This window comes from Megalops cyprinoides, chromosome 16 (genome assembly GCF_013368585.1).
Source record: "Megalops cyprinoides isolate fMegCyp1 chromosome 16, fMegCyp1.pri, whole genome shotgun sequence".
Classification (NCBI taxonomy): domain Eukaryota; kingdom Metazoa; phylum Chordata; class Actinopteri; order Elopiformes; family Megalopidae; genus Megalops; species Megalops cyprinoides.
Window position 1 is genome coordinate 30423747 of NC_050598.1, and position 19322 is coordinate 30443068.

A 19322-nucleotide genomic window follows, 5' to 3' on the forward strand; every position below is an offset into this window, starting at 1 on the left:
TTCCCCGAGAGGCCCAAGCTAGCTGCAGACTGGCACCCAGGCCGGTGATGTCAGCAAACAAGGATCTGCAGGCAGTGTTCTGATGACTGTCTCTGGGTTATTGTCTATCTGGCAGAGAGAGGAAAGACGTGGGCAAGATTCACACTGTGGTAGTAGGTATCATTTCCCATTTCTGTGACTATCAGCAATGAGTACAACATCTGTCAGAGAATGCACGCCTGGAATGTTTCATTTCAAAATCTGTGTGGCTTATTAGTGCATTTTCACAGCTGAGTGGGCTCCCTGTGGAAGGGGTCGGAAGCTCGCTCCTAAAGGGACTGTGGGTCATGGGTTTGAACCCTGCGCGGAATGATGCTGTTGCATCCAGGAGCATCCCTATCCCTGTTCGTCAATAATATAAATATAAACATAAAATCCAATGGAAGGAAACCCTGCCCCGACACTGCTCATATTCTCCTCTGAGCCATGCCATTTTGAATTCTGTAGTTATCCACATCACTTGGTTTTCTTTAGATAGCCAGCTTCTCAGGTTTCTCTGTTTGACTATTATTGACTCTGTTGTGAATAAAATAATGAAATGTTACTTCCTTAACACAGATTGTTAAAGGTGACATATAATGCCAATGGCCTACTGCCTAAAATATAGACAAAATGAGACATAGAAGCATTTCATATTGTGATATATCTTATCACAGTCACGACAGTGATCAACAGATGCAGACCATATATTTTAACGTGTAAAGGGCCAATTGATGGAACTAATTTCCTGTCTGTTCCCACAATGTGAGGTTGCAGCAGTGCAATTCATATAATTAAAACATATCATAGTGTCCCACTGTGAAGTTCCAACGTAATAGTGCATACAATCATGGAAAAAAATGGTTTTCCTAAAAATGTACACTTAATTTTCAAATATTCGAAATACGCACGGTATCTGTTAATAAAATGTGACGAGTTGGCTAATTACCGTTAGCGGTTAGAATTCTGCATGCCTTCCAAAACTCCATGAAATGCTGTAATTTACAACAATTTCCACAAGAGGGCGGGATTCTCCAACTTTTCACTACTGCTTGTATTCTAACCGTGTAGTTAATTTATAAATTGACTTTCCTCCAGAGTTTTTCCTTTATATTCCTGTAAGATTCTCGTTTCGAATATATATTTATATTTTCAAACAACCTGAATAAAATACATGTAAAGTAACTAGAATTTGGATCTCTGGAAATATTTTTAAAAAATGACAAATTCGAATAGTGAATGTATGATACCCGTTATCGAGGCGTAAGAGTTGCATTCGCCATTTGGCAGGGGTGTAGATGCTGAAGGTGCGTGCGTGTCTGCGCCAGCGGGTGAGGTAAGCAGAAGTTCATCTGGGACAGAGGAGCGCGGATGCTGGGGTCTGCTTCGGGTGCTTCTCTCCTTCGCAGCAGCCCCGCCTTACGACGCCACCGCTGGTCCACCCCGCATCTGTCACAACTGCAGCTGAGCACCGCGGCATGTCCTTACTCTCACCGGGAAACAGCTGATGTACTCATAAAGGGGAAAAATGTCCGAAGTACGGAAATTTACCAAACGGTTGAGTAAACCAGGAACGGCGGCGGAACTCCGGCAAAGCGTGTCGGAGGCTGTGCGGACATCAGTGATTGTGGTCAGTACTATTGATTGTAGCTCTTTAGCATCGACCTCGCAACCAACACGCACCAGCGCCCACCAGTCTCTCGAAAGGAGCGGGAAACTGGGCTTTTAAAACGTTTCATTTTTACTTTCATTCTTGGTATCTAAAAATCTTGGCTGAGCTTCCCTGTCGTAGCCCGCTAAGCAAACATCGCTTAAAGCTCATCGCTTTGAGCGGTTTCAGTTAGCTGTATGTAGGCTGCTAGCAAGCCATCTCGATTTCCCGTGCGTCATCCGGTACTTCGCCAGCGAGTGGTATTTTTGTACTGAATGCATAAATTGGATGAAGCATTGCAATTTTAGACGCATGTTGGTAGCGGTTCTTTTTGTGGTGTCTCTCCGTCAACACGGACTGGAGCGTCTAGCAGGCTACATCCCTATGACATTGTTCTGTGGAGAACACATGGTTTTCCAGACCTTCGGCGCAGCGCCTTTTGTGTGTAGTGGAAATGATAAATGCGCTTCAGTAATCTTCTGTGACTCTGACAGCTCTCCGAGCTTTCCGTGGTCGTGTTCCATGCTGTACGGTTATTGAGTTAACAATACGAACGCGGTTTTGCCGCATACATTACTAGTCTCATAAAATAATTGGACTACGTCGCCCATAGTAAGCGTAACTTGACCGTGTAGTGGGTTGGATGTGGTGTTCGCGGGGTTCCTGTTCCTGTGAAGCAGAAAAGATTCAGATTGTTTTTCCTGCTCATCGCAGGGGAACGTTAGTTCTTGCAAATTGTTCCCCTGCGCTCAGGGACACCACCTACGTAACCCTTGTCGCTCTTAAGGAGTATGTGGTCTTTTAATGTCACAGAAAGAGGACGACCAACAGGGTGGGCAGAGCAATGTGGGCCAAATAAAGCATCTCGGCTTTGACCTGGAGGTGTGTTTGATCAGAGCACCTGTCACCACACCCTACTGTAAGCTTTGGGGCAAGTTTTTGGGTGACTCCTGTTCCATGTGGCCGCAATGTACTATGCTGTGCTGATACAGTATTTGGAATCCACTGTGCCCCTAAAAAACCTAGTGCCCCCATTTTTATTTTTCTGACTCCTCCTCCTGGAAAGGAAAGACCATGCAGAGCATGATGTCACCATCTATTACAGGGTAATACCAGGGTTACACCGGCTGCTCTCTGACATTCATCTGTCTTCACATGAAGCTGACAAACAAACAGGGAGTCTCTTCGCAAACCTCAGGGTTTCAGATTCTGCTGATTTTTTTAATAGCTAGAGATAATCTCATTGGGTGGAAAATGTTAAGATGGTTAACTGCTAGCTCTTAAAAACTGTTAAGCTTTCATGCATGCAGACAGGGTTGAAATGCTGTCTTTATTATTATCTCCCCTGAATGGTGAAGCAATAACGGCATGTAGTTTATTGACTGACTGCTGAAGTATGTACCACTGAACAGGTTAACGTGAAGTGCAGGTCTGTGTCTGAATCTGAGCCCAGTTACCAGCGTACAGCTAATCTGTCAGAGGGAGGAATCTGTCTGCCTGGTTTCTCTTGATTTCACACTGATTTGTCACAGAAGAGGGTGGACTCCAGCAGAGACCAGAGAGGAAGTGATGAAACCTATGCTCAGCCAGACTGTCGTCATGCATATTGCTGTTTTGAGGTGGCGCTTTGAAACCTCAGAGCAGCAACTCAGCCGGACCAACCAGGGTCTCTGGGTGGGGGGGACACTGTGCTCTGGCCTGGGGTCGGCTCCAGGTGTGCAGAGCGGTAGCAGTCTCTCCCTGGCAGAATTTTACGGCCGGGTACTGAGATGTGGGCATGCAGAACCAGGGAGGGCTGTCGTTTCCTGACAGAGACGAGACAGGGCCACGCATTCACCGAGGCGCTCTCCTCGGGAACGGTCGCCGTGGGAACGGGGGAACAAGCAGCTTTTTGTGGAGGTCGCTGCGCCAACCTTCCAGACGCGCGAGTCTCATGGGATTCCCCCTGAGGGCAGAGACGTTATGATGCTTCCTGTCTTCCCCGCGCTTGGCAAAATGGCCTGTTTGTGTCCCCCGTCTGTCCGCCTCCTCACCCGAGTGGGGGGGGGGGTCCAGGGCCACCAAAGCTGCTAAGCAATCAGTCATTCTAATTAGTCTTTTTAGATTTGATTTCAGGCAGCACTCTTATGAAAGGAATCATCACAGCGCTCCTGACCGAGCATACTGAATAGAAACATGTCGTAGCAGACGTAACGTGCTCAAACAGGCTGGAACACACACTGGAACAGGGGGAGTGGTGCTGTGTAATCAGCAGAGAGGAAATCACCTAATACTGATCATGTTAGAAGCAATGACATGTGCTCAGGCTATTCTGGTCTGTACACAGACAGATGTCCTAACCGAAAACCTTACAGTTACATAAGGTGCAATATGAGCCATTTGACTAGTTTAGCGAGGTTGAATCTGAGGTGCATCACTGCAGTTGGTCCAAGAGGAAAGGTACCAAAGTCAAGTGGCCTCAGCAGAATATCTCTCCGTGTTGATGTGCTCAGGATGAAGGTGTCTGCCGGGAAGACCAGTTAATCTGAAGAGGCCAGTCTAGAGTGGAGGGATGGTAGTGAGAAGGAGCCTGGGTGGAGTGATGGACAGAGTTTGCACCGTGACTGCGGATCGGAGTGCGTCAGGGTTTGGTAGGGATGGATCTGCTCGAGTGCTGGATCGTAGTGTTCGGGAGTCTCATTTGAACCGTGGAAAACTGACATCTGCAAGCTCTTCTCAGGAAGCATCTAATCCACTTTCACGCCGTACCGGGCATGTGTGTGCAGGGTGTCTACATGCAGGGCCAGGGGGGTAGCTGGGAAAGGGTGGCATCAGAGAGAGGGGTGTGTGACATGATGAGGGCAGCTTCGGAGAGGGTGGCTGAGAGAGGGAGGAAGCAGAAGTGGCCGTAGTTCCAGGAGGCTGAGCCCAGTCGCCGCTCAGAGTCTGTGGCTCCCAGGCGCCCTGGGGGCAGGCATCTTTGCCCCCTGGTCCCGGGAGGCTGGGAGCCGTGCGGAGCTGTAACACGATTAGTGTCGCAGTGGAAATGTGTCTGTGGTTCCGCCCCGCCCCACCCGCTGCGCGGAACAGGAAGTGCGCACTCTGCTCTGCCTCAAGCTGCAGTCAGAGAGCTGCTCCGCTGCGCTGGTGCGTGTGTGTGTGCGTGCATGTGTGTGCGTGTGCGTGCGTGCGTGCATGCGTATGCGTGTGCGTGTGCGTGCGTGCGTGCATGCGCGTGTGTGCGTGCGTGCTTGCGTGCATGCGTGTGTGCGCGCACGCGCTTTCCTGCATTATTGTGTGTGAGTGCATGTGTGTTTGTCTTCTTTGCTACATTCATGAGGTGGTGTGCGTGTACCTGTGTGTGTGTGTGTGTGTGTGTGTGTTTTCATGTAAATATGTGTGCGAATGTAAGTGCATGAGCACTATGAGTTGGGGGACTCAGAGAGTTCCTTTTAGGGCTATCCCAAAACTAGCCCCCCCCATCACCCATTTCAGCCTTCCACTGCACACTCTGCTGATCTACTCTGCCGCTGTGCTTTGGGTTCCCTTGTGGGTTCGAACCCCATGTGGAAGCCTGGGGTTGTATTACTGTAACCTTGAGAAAGCGATACTGCCTTCACTTTTGCTCCGGTTGCAGTCACACAGTGCAGCGCAAAGACCATGTGCTCCACAAAGAGCAGGGTGTTTGTGTGAGGTCAAGCACATTTCAGTCTCTGCACAGGGGTTTTGTACCCCGAGCAGAATATGTCATTTCAGATTTAGAGTTATGAAATAATCTACTTCTCTGTGAAACTTTCAACAGGAAGTGATGATGTGCAGAAGCACACTTCCTCTTTTGGTGGTGCTGTATTTATCGCTGAAGCCCCTTCGCTAACGTCTCACACTCCTGGTGATCATGAGAACATGGACTGGTGTTCACAAACAGCTAATACAGAGGGTTATCAGAGGGCGAGTAGTCTCTAAAAAAATCCGCACCAAGTCCGTTGTGAAAGAAGGGGCTGTATGTGTGTGCTCTGAAGTTTTAAATAGGTCAGACAAAGACGTCAATCCTAGCTCTGTGCAGTCGTTTAAGAGCTGAGAAGCCTTTGTTCTCAAGATTGCACCTAAAGCCTGAAACCAAGTTCCCCAACCCTCCTGCTTCCCTAACTGTTCCCATAGGCTTACATTCAGGAGGCACGGCGCCAAATTTACATGTACTCCACAACCTTTAGCTGTGGACTCTAACCCCCACAAGCACCCTGTTGAAATGTTTTGTTAACCCCCCCCCGGCCTCCTGTCCCCATTCTGATTGCTCTTCCAGATGGTGGATAATCCCTCTCCCAGCTCTGTACTCTGCCGGCTGTACCTGCAGCTGGCCACGCTGGCCGCTGTGGAGACAAAGCTCGATTCATAAACAGCGGAGTGTTGCAGAGCAGCTGCGAATGTCACGTCTCCCTGGCGCTTTCGGGTCAGGCCCGCCATCTGGAACTTAGCGGCTCAAACACACGTCCCGCTGACTCAGATCCGAGCGGTGTGAAAAATTATTCTGTCCCTTTGATATCACTCGGCGGAGGGATCAAACCCGCAACCCCCCGACGCCCTCTCCATATGTGGCCCGTCAGCGACACCTCGCGCCTCGCGTGCCGGGGTGAGGGTAAGGGGGGGACAGCTCGGGAGACGTCTCTCCTGTTTTTTTTTTTTTTGGAGCTCGGGGGTTCCGCTCACATCTGGACCTTGTTTTTTTCGCCTGTCAGGAGCAGCCAAAAATCATCGAGCCGCTGGATTACGAGAGCGTGGTGTTCCAGAGGAAGGCGCAGATCCACAGCGACCCGCACCGTGACCTCCTGCTCTGCCCTGTGGATGACGTCTCGGTGGGTCACAGCATCGTCTCTGCGTCACCCCCATCCCCAACACATCTACCTGATCCATACATCTTAACCTGTCAATATAGTCAGCATATGCTCATATGCACGTCTGCCTTTTCTATATGACCTTCCTGATCTATATACTGTAGCATACCCAATCCATACATCTCCCTGGTCCGCATGTCCACCTGATCCAAAAGTCAGCCTGACCCAAAGGTCTACCTGATGTATGTGGCTTATCCTGTCTATATACATGTAGTTGTCATATGCATGTCTGCCTTTTCTGTATACCCTCCCTGATTTACAGAATATGCTGTTGCCTACCTAATCCATATATCTACTTGGCCCAAATGTTAACCTGACCCATAAGCCTACCTGATCTGTCATGTTTGATCCTTACAGCCTACTCAATCCAAAGATCTAACTCACTGTATCCAATCCATATGCGTTTATGCTCCATATCTCTGACTGTATGACTTACCTGATCCATATGCTAGTCCGAGCCATATCCTGTTTGGATATGCACTGCATGCACATAGCTTACATAACTTACATTACATGTGTGTCTGGAGTTTTTACTGTAGCGTGTTAAAACAGAAAGATACTGTATTTAAAACTGCGTATAACATTACATTATTGTCGTTTAGCAACCACTCTTATCGAGAGTGATTTACATAGGTTACAATTGTATCTATTGATACAGCTGGATATGTATTGAGGTAATTGTGGGTTAACTACCCTGCCCAAGGGTACAACAGCATTATCCCAGCGTGGAATCAAACCAGCAACCTTTCGGTTACGAGCCCTGCTCCTTACCACTGCTGCCCACTGCTGCCTAATGAATTTAGCTAATGGTGCTGTGCACATGCAACTAATGGTTTTATGACAGGCAAGTTTTCAAAAAAGATCAGAATTAGTTAAGTTTGAGTTCAGATGTGCCCTGCTGTGTGCAATCATGCGTATTATCTTTGTGCAAAGTCATGCAGCTGGGAGGATGGACTGAAGCCCTGAAAAAACAGGACGAGACTGAACACGAACGTTTTGTGCGAGCTGCTTCATGGATGCGTTTCATCTTGGCTGAAAATGGGCATAAACCGAGATTACAAATATAATGTTACATCCCTCATGCCATGGTTTTATTTGAAGTGTAAATTAGCTACAAAATGTTCCACGCATAATCACATTGATATAATTTAATTTCGGTAATTGTCCTGATTGTCATTTTCCATTTTACTTTGTCCCAAGTAAATCTAAAACTTTCATTTCTCAGGTTGATTGTATGTCAGTTAGTGCTACATTGAGGGGATGTGGTACAATTTAATTAGAAGAAAGATATTTTCCAGCTCAGAAAACAAAAGCTTGAATCAAAGGAAAATCTGTTAATTTGGGTGCTCTCCAGTGCAAGAAATGAAGAGATCCAATTTTACCAGAACAGGATTGTTTATAATTGGATTAATGTACCATGGCTGTCAAAAGAATGACAGACTTACCCATCTGTAGACAGTTACACATCCAATAATTTACTGTTTCTTTTCTGAAAATTAATCCTGTGTCTTTTGATCATCAGTCATGTGCAGTCTCCTTAGAGTGACATGTACATAAAGGCCTCATTGTTGCATATGAATGGATGATATTTGAATATGGACTTTGCATAGACGTGTTCTAAAGATCACGGTAACACCGTCTTGGGAGTGATGTTACTCATAAAAAATGAATTTTGAAAAAGCATTTGGCCCCGGCCTTGGAAGCCCAATTAGTTAAGCGTGCGCGGTTTCCTTTCCCCCTATTGTTATGACATAGTTTTGTCAACAATGCACGTGAACCGACCCGGATCAATCTAATGAGCAAGACTTTCTCACGGAACATGACCAAGGTCAGGCATGAGGTCCAGAATGGTAGCTACAGCCGTGCTGACAACAGTCTGTCTGTACTGTGCACTGACAGACCAGCACTGTGTGTGTGTGTGTGTGTGTGTGTGTGTGTGTACACTGTGTGTATCAGTCCATGCTTAGCAACAGAATTCAATCAGCAGATAATGCAATAGGGGCAGACTGCATTCAGACAAGTAAATCTCTCTGCATTTATTCCCTTATAAAGATTATGGTACCACGTTTGACATTTTAAAATGCAGTGGAAATCCAGCACCGATTAAGTGGCATGTTTACAAAGTCATGAGGAACGACATGAGGAGCATTCAGGGGCCTGGTGCGAGCCGTCTGTCTGGAGTGGAGGCTACGCTACCCTCCTCGTGCTAAGGCCCAGTTCAGCCTCACCACAAAGCCCTTTGCCCCGAGTCTGAGCGTCAAATCTGACCCTGCGTTTGACGCTCGGACTGCGGCGAGGCCTGTGTCCCCACGTGAAAGGGTGTGTGTGAATCTGTGTTCTTGCAGGAGGCTCAGATTTCGCGGCAGAGGAGGACAGTCTTTCCGTCCGTACCCCAGAATGCCGAGCGGGAGGCCAGGAGCCTGTTTGCCAAAGAGGTACAGTACGGCACGGGGAGGAGAGCCTCCGGTTGCTTATTACAGTCAAACGCAATGACAGAGCGAGGCGCCCCTGAGGTCACGGCTCTGCGGCGTAATTTTAAACGGAAGGTGATGTTTAGCCATGTTGCTAACAGTGTTTTTGTTTGATCGGCAGTGCATCAAGATGTACAACTCCGACTGGCAGGTCATCAACTACAAATACGAGGCGTACTCCGGAGACTTCCGCATGCTGCCGAGGTGAGTCGGTGGGACCGTTCCCTCCCCGCGGGACGCCGAGTTGGCTCGTTACCATCGCCGGACCTCTTGGTGAATTTCGAGGTGCTGACAGTCCATTTCTGTTCCCCCCTGTTTCCAGCAAAGGCCTGAAGACAGAGAAGCTGCCGAACCACGTTTTCGAGGTGGACGAGGATGCCAAGGACGAGGTAGGGTTCAGGGGCCACGGGGATTTGTGGGAAGTGCTGTGATTGGCTGCCGCTGCTGATCCATCTGTCACACCCATCCGGGCCACTAGTGGCCCTCATTCCCATGCGACCACTGTGCGAAGCAGCCCCTCCCCACTCCCCCCACCCTGAAGAAGGGTCTGAAAAACAACGCAACCGGCAGCCGGCAGAGGCCCCGCAGTCAGTACTCTGGGCCATTAACTGAAATCCGAGCCGTCGGGCGCTATAAATAGCCCAGATCGGCTGCTGGGCCAGATATGGAGGCATTCAGAAGGAAAGCTCCGCAGCTGCAGGGAGAAACGTCATTGCTCCGCGATACAGGGGGACAGTATATACTGTTACACGCATTGAGAAGGACTCATACTTTTATGCAACTTCAGTTTTCCCGTACAAACTGAGAAGAGGTTTCTGACAGGGCAGTTTAATGCCTGAAATGATGAATAATTCCTCAGAGAGGCTGTATTGTAAGTTTATTCTGCTGGTCCTGTCGGAGCACAGTAATAGCCATATGGACTAATAAATGGTAATGCAATCAGTGTTTGGGGGGTATATGTGTTGGGGGGTGTGATGTATCGGGCATGAATTTTCCCCTCATCTCTTGGGGCCGGATGAAGCGAGGGAGGGAGGGAGAGAGAGATGAGGGGAGAGAGAGATGAGGGGAGGAGAGTGCAGTCCTCTAATTGGATTGTGGCACAGAAGCAGACTCAGGCGCTGTCACAATGGGACAAACAGCAAGCAAGGAGGACAGAGGCTGCTGCAGTTACGCAAGATCGGTCTGTCAGAGAAACACACACACACACAGGCACACACACACACACACAGGCGCACACACACGTACACACACACACAGGCGCATACACACACATACACACGCCCACACACACACATGTACATACAGGCACACACACACACACACACACATACACACGCCCACACACACACATGTACATACAGGCACACACACACACGTACACACACACGTACACACGCCCACACACACACATGCGCGCGCACATACATACATGTGTACACACACTCGCCTGCTCATGCACGCGCACACACGTGCACACGCACACGCAAAATGGAGCTTTTATGGACCGCTGAAAAGCTGGAATTATCCTCAGCAGACCTACAGTACACACATTGCATCAGTCTATCGATGCCACAGCTGTGAGGAGCTGCTCACTGCAGCGGCCGTTTGTCTGCTGTGAAGGGATGGGTGAACCGGGGTGAAACGGCTCAGCCTTGTGTGTGTGTGCGCGTGTGTGTGTGTGCGCGTGTGTGTGTGTGCGCACGTGTGTGTGTGTGTGTGTGCGCGCGCGCGCCCACACTTGGTGCAAATAACGAATCACATTCAGCCAGTGTTGTCAGTCCCAGTGAAATATGATATCCATTTCCTATTTGAGGGGGTCACTGAGAGACTGCCCTGCCGTGATATATGATGATGAATTACTGCTGATGAATTGTTTCTGGTGAATGAAATGTCAAGTGAGGTGAACTTGCCTAGTGCCGAGTGTGTGTGTGCGCATGTGTCTGCGTGTATGCACACGTGTGCGTGTGTGTATGCATGCGTGTGTGTGAGGCTGCATGTGTGTCTGTGTGCGTGCACGTGTGTTTGTATCTGTGTCTATATGTGTGTGTTCCTCCTGTTTGTTTGCGTGAGTGCGTTGTGTGTGTGTGTGTGTGTGTGTATGAGTGTGAGTGTATCATGGTGACCCCCCTGTGTGTGTGTGAGAGTGTGTGTGTGTGTGTGTGTATGAGTGTGAGTGTATCATGGTGACCCTCCTGTGTGTGTGTGTGTGTGTGTGTGTGTGTGTGTGTGTGTGTGTGTGTGTGTGTGTGTGTGTATGAGTGTGAGTGTATCATGGTGACCCTCCTGTCTATGTGTGTATCAGGACTCGTCATCACTCTGCTCTCAGAGGGGAGGTGTGATGAAGCAGGGCTGGCTGCAGAAGGCCAACATCAACAGCAGTCTGTCTGTATCCATGCGGGTGAGTCTCCCTCATGCTCTGCGGTCATCACATGCAACTGCACAAGCTGACTTCATTTTCACACCTTCTTCCTACGCACAGAATGACTGTTATTACTGTAGTTATCGTGTCTTTGTCTGCCAGATACTCATTGTAACCAGGGCAACTGGTTTTGTGTGCAGTTAAAAAAAAAAAACTCAGCTCAGACACTCATGGAATGACATAGTGAAACAGACTTTCAGTCAAAACATCTTAAATACTGCAGTGTTGCTTGAATGGGATTAAAATGGGATGTGAAGATTTCTGTCTGCTGTTTCTGTCAGTGAAGTCTGTCCTCAGTCCTGACTCTGAATGCTTACCACAGAGGTTTTCATTTTCTGAAGTCATAATTTTTTATCGTTTTATCTTGATATTATTAAATAATGGGAAGATTTCATGTGATTTAACCGTCTCATGCCAAAGCCTGGCAGGCTTTCAGAATGCAGATTTGCCGGCATTTGGACTTTCTGCTTTGGATTGATTGACAGTGAAACCTTTTAAATGGAGGATGGAAGCACTGCTGAGGGGGTGAGAGAATTGACTCCGCCCCAAACACCATGGTGTTATATTCAGCTGATCTCAAGTCAGTCTGTCTCTCTCTCCAGGCCTTCAAGCGTCGGTACTTCTACCTGTCCCAGCTCCCAGATGGCTCCTACATCCTCAACTCTTACAAGGATGAGAAGAACTGCAAGGAGACCAAAGGTTCAATCTACCTGGACTCGTGCATCGATGTTGTTCAGGTACGGTGCTCCGCCATCTTTAGATTGCTGATGTTCCTCTCTGTGAAGGCAATGACGAATTTGAACCTCTTTCTTTGACTCCAGTCCATGATCCAACATATACAGTGGTTGAGAACACTTCAGCTCAGTGGTACTGTACACTGAGACATAAGTCCAAAGATATTCTTTCCAGGCTGAGAGAGCACTAATCATCATTTCCTGTCGCTGCTATAGAGTTCTAGTGAAGACCAGGTGTCTGCTGCTGCGCTTATGATTATTTATGAGTATTCTGGCCTGGGAAGTTTTGCTTTATTCAGAATAAATCTGTAGTTACATCTACAAAAATGCAGATGGTTATTGGGATCATTTTCAAACAAGTAACTGTACTGTTCCTGAATATTGACAAATATCTACTTTTACCATGAAATAAATTCACTAAAGCAGACCTGGGATAGCACAGAAAGTGGTATGTTGAAATCTCGCTGGCTGCGTATTGGCAGTGCGAATATCCAGAATATCTCTGGAGAGACTTCCCAAGAAAGCAGCCAGCAGTTTCTGACACAGGACACATCGTTACGAACACAAAGATCCTTTTTCCTGCCCAGCTGCAGTGTTTTTGACAGGTCTGGAGTGCTTTCAGCTTTTCGCTGTTAGCGTTGAAGTTTTTCCATTATGTGGAAAAAAATGGTTAAAGCTGGTGTTTGGAGAGGCTGTTGATTCTTGACACTGTACGCTTTTACAGTCAGAACTGGACAGCATGCCAGGCTACCCTGGATCGAAGACCCAGCGTAATTAATGAATGAACTCATTTCATATGCACATCGTACTACTGTCACTGGAACTGTCTGTGAATGAAACGACGTTGTGAACACCTGTCATGGTCACACACACATCTCCCCATGTAAATGCAGAACGTCCCTTTTCTTGATTGCTCCTTTATACATTAATTTAATTCAGCTGTTATTCTCAGTGCCTTTACAAAGCTGAGTCATGGCTGATGATTGAAACCAAAACAGAGCTGCTGAAAACATTTGGGTCCAATATTTGGGATCCATAATTGCAGACCACACGATAGTTTGTTGCGGTTTACAGTGGAGAATTGGGAGCCGCCACCTTATGGCGGTTCCATTTTACTGTATGCAAAGCAACATCACAGTAAGCGCGTGCTGTAATAAGCTTCCTGCCTGGACCAAAAGTTTGCATACGCAAGGCCTTTAAAGGAAGTGACTCACTCTGTTAGAGAGTGATTAAAGTGTCCAGTCCCCCCATCCCCCTCTCCAGTGCCCAAAGATGAGGAAGAACGCCTTTGAGCTGAAGATGCAGGAACGCTACAGCCACTTCCTGGCTGCGGACAGCGAGGCGGAGATGGAGGAGTGGGTGGCCACACTGAGGCAGGCCTTGCAGAGCAGCACTGAGGGCGGCCAGGAGAGGAGGAACGGAGCCGACCCGCTGGACTGCGCCCTGGGTAGGAGCTCACACCACACACACACACACACACACACACACACACACGCCACACTTACCCTACATATACCATACATACCACAGGAGCACCACCTATACCACACACACGATCCACATATACCATATATACACCACATACACCATCCACATATACCACACATACACCACACACACATACGCCACACTTACACTACATATACCATACATACCACAGGAGCACCACATATACCACACACACGATCCACATATGCCATAAATACACCCCATATACTACATATACCACACGTACACATATGTTACATACACATATTACATATACCACCAAATATATTAAATATACCACACATGCAACATATACCACACTTACACTACACATGCCATATTCCACACATATATCACATATACAGTACCAGTCAAACGCTTAGACACACTTTTCTCTCTTTATTTTTTCTATTTTCCACATTTTAAACTATGAAATAGCACAAATGGAATTATGCAGAGGCCAAAAAAGTATTATATACAAATCAATGCTGTTTTATATTTTCTTATATTTTAGATTCCTCAAAATAGTCAAAAATATTATCATAGTCAAAAATATTTGAAAATTAAATTTTCTTTTGGAAAGAAGTTCATATATAGGCATCAACTTCACTATTTATATTTGTCTAAGAAACAAATTTCAAGCATTCAAGCATGTAAGCTTGAGTCTGTTGATCAAAATGTCTTTTTCATGCATGCTTCCCATTATCTTAACCAGGCGTGTCCAGACTTTTGACTGGTACTGTATACAGTAGTACTCTCTGTGCTTGCATCACATTCCACATATATTCCATGGTCTGTACTCATGCCATATTTCACAAGTATGCCTCATACCACACGGACGCCACACTCCCATATACTTTTTTCATACATCCATATATTCTTCATGCCACACCTCAGTCCATATACACATGCCTCATTCCACACAGATATTGTACTCTACGCGTGTACTCTACGCGTGTACTATTCCCATAGACCGCTCACCCCACACATGTAGCTCAGTCTCCCCAGATACGTCACTCCACATGCATAAGTTACTGTCCACAAAAATCAGTCATGAAACCAATCGTGTGTATACCTCGCAGTATGCTGGTCTTTCTGCCTTTACAATGTACAGCCATCCCTCTTGCCTCACTGTCCACACACCCCCCCCCCCCCCCCCCCCCCACATATAAGCACACACATACACACACACCTCGCCTCAATCAACTTTACACACTTTACAGTATGTTGTGTTGCATTGTGTCTTTTATTTGCTTGGAGAGTCACGATCTGTGGCAACTGAAAAGAGGAAATTATGTTTGGAAATTATTCGGCTTACACACGCAATTTCACAGCAAACATTCGTGACATCAGTGGCGCTAATTTCCCTTTGGGGGTGCTGTGCTAACCAGGGCCCTGAGATTATCCCTTTAGTGGACAGTAAACATTCCAAAGATTAAAGGGGGATTGATCTGTCTGAGGCCCCTAACAGCCGCTGCAGAACCGGGAGGCTGTGTGCCGTTGTCCACGGTAGAGCGATCCGTTACGTTGGAGATTTTTCTGCAGGGATGGTCAGGTTTTTTCAAATTCGCATGACAGTGATGTCACAATGCGCTGTCTGAGGCTGTGTATGACAGTGATGTCACAATGCGCTGTCTGAGCGCATGCCTAGCATCCAGGGCAAGTTACAAGTTTTTACCGCAGGGAGTTTATACCGTAGCAGCCAGGTTTACGTGCCTGCCTGTTATCTAGGGCAGGTTACTGTGGTCAGGTTATCCACAGCTGCTTTTAAGATGAAGTTGAGGATGAAGTGTCTGGCTCAGAGATACAGCTCCAGCAGCCCAGGGTTCGAACTTACAGCCCTCTGGATCAGCATCCAGGGTCCAGTGCCCTGACTCCAGCTCCACACTGCTGCCCCCGTCCCTGCGTCAGTCAGCTGTTTCCTACCCACCCTCCACATTACAAGCTCGTATCCCAGGGCTTTTTCCCATGACCGGTTAAACCACGCACTAGATTCATTTTTACGCACATACATACACCTCAGGCCTCTCTGTAGGCGTTGTTCATAAACTCTCAGTCTCTCAATGTGATATTTCGGTAGCACACTTGTTTTCCCTCCAGGTTTTCACTTGTTTGTGTTGGCAGGAAATCATTGTGAACTTTTGAACTCTGAATTTCCTATCTGTCAGAAAAAAAGAGGCAGGTCCAGCTTTATAGCATCACTGGGACTGTTTTTGTGGGAGTGTGCTTCTGTTTGAAGCTGTGTGTTTAGCATGTGTGTGAGGGAGGTGGTGTTTGTGTGTGTGTGCGCGCGTTTGGGTTTGAGGTGTGGTTGTGATTTTGTGTCAGGATGTGTGTATGTGTTTGTGTGTGTGTGTGTGTGTGTGTATGTATCTGTATTTGTGCTTTGGTGTGCATGTGGTTGGGTTGGGATGTATAGATGTTATGGTTTTTATTTCATTTGTGCATTCGTTTATTTGTGTGCTTGTGTTTGCGTATGTATGTGCATGCATGTTTGCACACATGCTTGTGTGTATGTGTGTGTGTGTGTATGTGTGTGTGTGTATCTGTATTTGTGCTTTGGTGTGCATGTGGTTGGGTTGGGATGTATAGATGTTATGGTTTTTATTTCATTTGTGCATTCGTTTATTTGTGTGCTTGTGTGTGCGTGTGTATGTGCTTGTGTGTGCATGCATGTGTGTGCGTGTGCATTTGTGAGGGAGGAGATGTTTGTGTGTCCGTGTGTGGGTGCATAAAGTTCATTGTCTATGTGGACAATGTGGAATGCCTCCCTGTGGGGTGTTTGTACTCTGCCAGCATAACCGATCTCCCAGACCGTGGTTCGAAGGAAGTGTTTGCTTGTGGCGTGCTGAAAAGGGTGGAGGGGTTTCAGAAAATCCTCTCCACCCTCCCCTCACCCCCCGCAGTGGAATCAGGAGCGGGGTGGAGATGGAGAGGAAGTGTTGAACTGTGACCAAAAATCCTCAAAAATAAGGAGAAAGGCTGCCCTCTGCCCTGTAAAGCATAACCCAGCAACTCGCATTCAAATACTGCATGATCCATACCTCTGAGTATAGACTAGCAATGAAAACGGCTTTAGAGAAACACTTCGATGAGAGAGCACAGTCAAACATTTTTGCCTGCTGGTGTCTGAGTGGCGAAAAGTGTCATTGTGTGCAAAGATTTGTCGTGGTGGTTTTTCTTCAGCGCCATGAATCAAAACAATGCGTCAACACGTTGCTCTGGGAAACTATGGAGCCATGCAGCCTAACCGCAACACGTTTTCTCTTTACCTTTTTGTGACCAATTAAAATGTATGAATGTGACGTTATTTAGTTAACACTTTGAGATCAGTTCTCACTGAAATTTAACAACAAATGTGTTTGGGAAACTTGTGAAAAAAGGTAAAACTGCTCAGGACTGTTGTTCAAAGCAAAGCCCATTGTGGTCGGGTGAAATCTGGGCCTAGGATGTGTTGATGACATTGGAAATTTAGGGTTAGGGTTACGGTTAGGGTTAGGGGCCTGGCCTACTGGATTGCATGAAGGCCTCCCAGCTCACGACTTTCTCTCTCTCCTTCTCTCCCTCTCTCCCTTTCTGCCTCTCTCCTTCTTTCCTTCTCTCCCTCTCTCCTTCTCTCCCTCTCTCCCTTTCTCCCTCTCTCCTTCTTTCCCTCTCACCTTCTCTCCCTCTCTCCCTCTCTCCCTCTCTCTCTCTCTCTCTCCTTCTCTCCCTCTCTCCCTCTCTCCCTCTCTCTCTCAGATGAGGACGCCAGTAGTCAGGGGAAAGCGGAGACCGTGATGGAGAGCCTTGGAAGGAGCCTACATCCAGAACTCACAAAGGTACCCAGTGAGGAAGGAGGGCTCAGGGTCAAAGGTCACAAGTCAAGGGCTAGGAGGGCCACCCGTGACCTACCACTAACAAAGACATTCTGTTCTACCCGAAAGGATCATAGCCTTTTCTTCTTCCTCTAGCTTGACCTTGTCTCTTTATGACGTCTTGTTAGGAAGCTGTTAATGGGGGCATTTGGGGCATCTGGTCTCTCAGAGAGAAGGAGAACACTAAAGCCCAGTGCTCTGTTTAAGAAGAAAGAGAAAAGATGTTCTGAGTTACTTGCCAGATAAAAAAGAAAACCTTTATATCATTCCTGTCCCAAGAAAGGAGTACCAGTGAGGACAGCTCTCTATCTCTGTCATAGTGAATATCCCTAAGAAGGCAGGAACACTTCATTCTTCATGCTGTCTGAAAGGGGGGGGGGTGTCAGAAGCAGAAGAGAGCATCTCTGCCTGTACTTCACAGACAGACATGTGTTAGTCATTCTAGCGCACATATTTACATGTCAGAGTTATTTATAGTCAGGTCTAGCATTTTCCTGTGGAAAAGACTTCACCTGTAGTGGGTGATTTCCTCAACATATACTGTATGTAACTCAGGTTCACTTTTTTCTTGGCCATTCAGGACACGTAAAATGTAAAGCAGTCATGTAAGTATCAAAGGTGATGGGTTCTGTAGTCTCGATGTCAAAGTATTCATCCTCGGCTTTGTTATCTGCCACAACAGCTGACCTGATCAAACATGGAGCTCAGTTCAAAATACACCATGTCTACGTGTGTGTGTGTGTGTGTGTGTGTGTGTGTGCCTGTATGCATGTGTTTGTGTGTGCGTGTGTGTGCATGTGTGTGTGCATGTGTGTGTGCATGTGTGTGTGTCTGTGTGTGTGTATGTGTATGTTTGTGTGCGTGTGTGTGTGTGTGTGTGTTTGCGTGTTCATTCGTACTTTAAAGCCAGCTGTGTTTCTGTATTACCTCAGAGACCACCTGGCTTTCCTGGTGTCTTTTATCTGGCTGCAGCACAGGCAGAAAGAGACCTCTCTGCTTGTTAAGAGCTTTTTACTGTCCATCATCGCTGGGGTGGTTTTCTCCTCACATCTCAGGGTCTCCTTTAACATGTCAGAAGCTGAATTATGTTCAGCATGAAAAACAATGAAGCTTAAAAGCTTGGCCTGGAACATTCTCCCATCCTTGTTCTTTTTTTCAGTATGCCAGGGAGACAGACCAGCTCAATAAAATCAACCGGAATGAAGGGAGACACAAGCTGTTTTCACTGGACCCTGAAACACAGGTGAGCGATGCATGCCACACACTGTTTTAACCTAACCTTTCCCCGATGCCATTTTAAATGCAATATTTTAAACAATAACAGAGGTTTCAACTGTTTAGCAACAGTTTTTTTTGATATTTCTGGGTTTTGCTTTTCATGTGTTGTGAACTAAGATGGCAGCATTCTTGGAGACATGGCGGCACGGACACCCGGTCAGACATTTAGGTGTAAGAGCATCAGGGCTCTTTTGTACTGTGCAGATTCATCAATCCGTATAATCCGTGGAACAGCTGATATAGTAATTTAGCAAAGGCTTGTGGGTAATGCAGTTTTCTTTCCTTGTACCCAATAGAAACTGGACTTCTCAGGCATCGAGCCAGATGTCAAGCCATTCGAGGAGCGGTTCGGCCGGCGCATCATGGTCAGCTGTCACGACCTGACGTTCTCCCTGCAGGGCTGCGTCAGCGAGAAGAACGACGGTGTCCTGACAAACGTGCGTGCCCTCTGACCTCCCTGCGTCTGTGTGCCCTCTGACCTCCCTGCGTCTGCGTGCCCTCTGACCTCTCCGTGTCTGTGTGCCCTCTGACCTCACCG

The 19322-nt window shown here is 47.3% G+C and overlaps 1 protein-coding gene across 1 annotated transcript in view; it reads left to right on the forward strand.

Annotated features, from left to right (window-relative positions):
* Positions 1–1355: 1355 nt before the first annotated feature.
* Positions 1356–19322, forward strand: part of dock11 (dedicator of cytokinesis 11) — a 75216-nt gene continuing 57249 nt past the window's right edge. Inside the window, exons 1-11 of the mRNA XM_036547802.1 lie at positions 1356–1648; positions 6382–6498; positions 8883–8972; positions 9130–9212; positions 9331–9397; positions 11311–11406; positions 12030–12164; positions 13425–13608; positions 17391–17470; positions 18666–18749; positions 19081–19221. Of these exons, the coding sequence (XP_036403695.1) occupies positions 1547–1648; positions 6382–6498; positions 8883–8972; positions 9130–9212; positions 9331–9397; positions 11311–11406; positions 12030–12164; positions 13425–13608; positions 17391–17470; positions 18666–18749; positions 19081–19221 (1179 nt within the window). The 5' untranslated portion in view covers positions 1356–1546. The remainder of the gene's footprint in view (positions 1649–6381; positions 6499–8882; positions 8973–9129; positions 9213–9330; positions 9398–11310; positions 11407–12029; positions 12165–13424; positions 13609–17390; positions 17471–18665; positions 18750–19080; positions 19222–19322) is intronic.